The sequence below is a fragment of the Cyphomyrmex costatus genome, unplaced genomic scaffold (assembly GCF_001594065.2).
Source record: "Cyphomyrmex costatus isolate MS0001 unplaced genomic scaffold, Ccosl1.0 scaffold1106, whole genome shotgun sequence".
Lineage (NCBI taxonomy): Eukaryota > Metazoa > Arthropoda > Insecta > Hymenoptera > Formicidae > Cyphomyrmex > Cyphomyrmex costatus.
The window spans coordinates 61806-65964 of NW_017275071.1; the positions used below are offsets into that span (position 1 = coordinate 61806).

At 44.5% G+C, this 4159-nt stretch overlaps 1 protein-coding gene across 1 annotated transcript in view; it reads right to left on the bottom strand.

Annotated features, from left to right (window-relative positions):
• LOC108776165 (zinc finger MYM-type protein 1) overlaps positions 1 to 3896 on the bottom strand; it is a 14655-nt gene extending 10759 nt beyond the window's left edge. Inside the window, exons 1-2 of the mRNA XM_018542699.1 lie at positions 3697 to 3896; positions 3543 to 3633 (exon numbers count right to left, since the gene is read on the bottom strand). Coding sequence (XP_018398201.1) covers positions 3543 to 3633; positions 3697 to 3896 — 291 coding nt within the window. The remainder of the gene's footprint in view (positions 1 to 3542; positions 3634 to 3696) is intronic.
• Positions 3897 to 4159: the final 263 nt, after the last annotated feature.

The following is a 4159-nucleotide window of genomic DNA, read 5'->3' on the forward strand; positions in this document are numbered from 1 at the left end:
GTTTTTTTAAATACATATATATTATTTTTAATATATCCTGAAATAATTCTGAAATCGTCCCGAAATAGTCTTAAATTAGTCCTGAAATAGTCCTGAAACAGTCCTAAAATAGTCTTGAAGTAGTTCTGAAATAGTCCTAAAATGGTCTTAAAGTACTCCTGAATACATACTAAATTAATCCTTGTTTTAATATATAAATTATTACAATGACATATTCTGGATCAATTCTGGCTATGGATGTCCGAAAGATTACGAATGGACATCTGTAGGACTTTGGATTGGACGTCCAGTAGACGTATGTAGGACATAATGAGGCGCTCATTTCACAGTCCATAGGACATACTCAGGACGTCCCTGGACTACAATAGGACATCCTATGGACGTTCCCGTTTAGCTAGTAGGATGTCCGCAGGACGTCCCTGTGCTGTTAGGGATGGCACAGGCGGCACAGGCCTTTTATCTGTTCGAATAATATATTTATCCATGTATAGTCTCACCCATACTTATTCAGTCAAATCGTTACAAAGGATTGCAAGGTTGTATGTGTACAATGTACATGAGATTGAAACTCGTAAAGCTGCCTGGCTATGGCTGTGTGTGTTACTACATGACATCAGTAGCATGATGTCCAACCTAGAGTCTGCTAGAGTCCCTAGAACTCTAGTCTAACCTTAATTTCGTCTATGTTTTATTGTTTTGTTATTGGCGTGTAGACATTGAACACTAGTAAAATACCGATAGAGGGACGTGAAAGCGGCAAGCACGAATCGAGTTGTAAACATACGACTCATATTTAGTTTAATCAACTTTCATATATTTAATAAAATATATATTAAATAATAAATTATTTCATCAAGAAATAATTTTTATATTCTTCGGATTTTCAAGTGTGGAATTTCACACACGAAAAAATTTCGTGTGTGGAGTACTCCACATCAACCACACTATAGTCGACGCCCATGAAGGTCGCGCCCGGACGCGGTCGCCATGGCGACGTCGCCACGCGTTCGCCGCGACGAGCGCGCGAAGCGAGGTTATGTCTCTTTTCGCGCCGCGCGCGCGCGCTTTTGCAGGTTATGTTCGCGCGCATTTACAGGTTATGTTCGCGCGCATTTATAGGTTATGTCTACGCCCGCACCCCCCTCGGAGCTTCCGGAGTGGAATCGGTGTAGCCTTACGTCGTCAAGCATGTGGTAGTCACGTGATCGCGCGCGTTGGGTTATCAGGTTAGCATAAGCGCACTCGTCGCGGGCGAGTGAAGCGAGGTTATGTCTCTCTCTCGCCGCGCGCGCGATCTTACAGGTTATGTCTTTTCCCGCGCTCGCGGCCGGCGGTCTCGCGTGCACCGTCGAGATCCTCGCAAGTGGTGTTGTGCGCGCGTGCTAGCCACGTGATCGCGCGCGTTGGATTATCAGGTTAGCATAAGCGCGCTCGCCGCGGGGCGAGTGAAGCGAGGTTATGTCTCTCTCTCGCCGCGCGCGCGATCTTACAGGTTATGTCTCTTCCCGCGCTCGCGCCGGCGGTCGCGCGTGCGCGCCGAGATCCTCGCGAGCGGCGCGACGGTCGGCCGGTCGGTCGTCCGTTCATCGTCGTCGTTATTCCTCCTCGTAGCTCGATCACGCGCGAATCGTGCGCTCGTCGTCGTCGTCGTCGTCGTCGTCGTCGTTCGTTCGTTCGTTTCGTTCGCGCGTCGTATCGTTGCTACACCTTGACGGCTGGAAAATTATTGTTGTTGTGTTGTTACCGTTACGCGATGCACGCGTTATTGCCTCGGAGACGATTCTCACTTTTATTTTTTCCTTTTTCCTCGATCTATCTATAGCCTTCATGGTCGCGCTTCGGAGACAATTCATTTCGACGAATGACACACATTCGACGCGCTCTATCTCTCTATCGTCTTCACTGTTTTTCCGTTGCGCGGCGTGATCTGTCTTTTTTCTTTTTTATCGTATTTTCGCGACCTCGATCTATCTATCGTCTCCAAGGTCGCGTCTCGAATGACTCACTCGACGCGCTCTATCTCTCTCTTTCTCGTCCTCACTCTTTTCCGTTGCGCGGCGTGATATTTTTTTTCTTTTTCGTCGTCTTTTCGCGACCTCGATCTATCTATCGTCTCCAAGGTCGCGCCTCGAATGACTCACTCGACGCGTTCTCTCTCTATCTCTCTCTTTCTCGTCCTCACTCTTTTCCGTTGCGCGGCGTGATCGTTGCGTGTATGCTTTTCTCAACAGGCTTCTCCATGTTATTTTATGGGAAAAAAAGGAGTAAATTGTTGCGTTGAATAATATACTTATATACAATGCACTTATTTTGTTTTATATTAATGTATATATTTATTCGAAGACGCGCTCGCGTGTCCGAGATAGTTTTCCCGTTTTCCTCGTCGTTCGCTACGCGCTTACTGTTAATTTATTCAAGGTCGCTCGTCTGAGGTTTTTCCTTGTCGTTCACTACGCGCGATTGCGATCTATTTATAGTCCTCAGAGTCGCGCGTTGAATAAAATACATTTTTTTTTGTCGTGTAATTCAGTCAGATTGAATGTGAAATTGGTTTTCTTATTTGTCAATATATTATTCGAGTGTTGTTACTACATGAGAGAATGCAATTTAATAATAAAAATAATGTTTATTCTTAAAGCGTTTTAATTCGGTCCGAAGATCAGTGCGATTAGTTCGCAAATTAATTAAATAAAAGGTTAAATGTAACTGGTGGTAACAACCACTCGAAATTGTAATTGTTATAATAAATAAAAAGGGTAGTAGATAATCTAAGTGTGCTTGAAATCCACAGACACGGTCATCGGGGTGGATAGCCAATCGCGTGGCTGCTTTATGCTTGTGTGCGTGACATCTTTGATTGTGTGTGTGTGATTTAGAAAGCGAAACGCGGTTTTTTCAAGGTCACGCGCCTGTGGTGGGGGGCGTCGGTCGGTTGCCACGGGAACGCTGTCGTCGCGCTCGACGCTGACGGCGGAGCGAGGTTAGGGCGCGCGCTCGACGCTGACGGCGGAGCGAGGTTAGGGCTCACCCTTCGCGAGGTTCCCGCGCTTTTCGCGCGTGCGCGCGCACGCCGCCATCGTCGTTTACTTGAAATTTTGATTTTGTAGAATCGTTCACATTAGCCGCGATATTGAGAAGACACGAGTACTTTTTGTCTATGATGTCAGTTACATTGTAACGAATGAGGAAATGAGACGATTGACGCAATATTCTAGATTGAATAAATTGACAACTGTTCTGTTTGACAAGGTCATTCGTGAAGATGTCGAATCAAAACGCAACATCGGTATACTGTTAATTCGACCGAAATGCAATGTCACATCTCCGATGTATATTGGCGATGGCGCGCGTTTTCCTTTTGTATCTTCGGGTTGCAAAAGCGGCAATATGACGCGTGTATGTTCGACGAGCTCGCTCCATACGGTCGGTGAGAGGAACATCTCTTTGCCGTGACTGTCTCCAGGAAGATAGTAGGATACGACATCGAGATACGAATAAATTATTATAAATTTTATTCGATACGAATCGGTTGTGTAGTGTACAATTGATGCATTCAGATTGATGCCAACGGTCAGATACTTGTATCCGGTAGCAGTTAAAGGATATCTTCGTTCCAATATGCGTACTGTGGTTCTGTTGCAAAAGAAAAAAAATTAGTTCAGAAAAAAACAATGATTAAAAAATACAAATACTTACGTGTCTTTTGTATCTACTTTTTCGTTATATTGTTTCTGCATATTGTTCGCTTCGTTATACTGTTTTTCCTTTTTTCCATCGTGCTCCGTGATAAAATGCTTTGCTGCCGTATTGTTGAAAACTCTTCTGATCTTCGCGTCATTCGTACGCTTGATGAGACGTCGAGAGTCGTCATGGGTGTCGTTTGAAATCGCGTACATGTCTCTCTCACGATGTTAATCGAACGATTCGTTCTTTTGCACTGATCGTCTGCGTACCCATGTAGTAATATATTATTTTACTTAAAACATCGTGTTAATCGTCCAATGCATCCTCTGCGGTGTATTCAAGTAAATTACTTGATTGAAGCAGTCGATTAAGAAGATCTTGCAATTGTTTTAGCAGTCCGTCTGTAGGACAATTTACGTTTAGTATTTTTATGTCGAAATTATCGGCATTCGTTACTGTTTGGGTGAACTCGTTG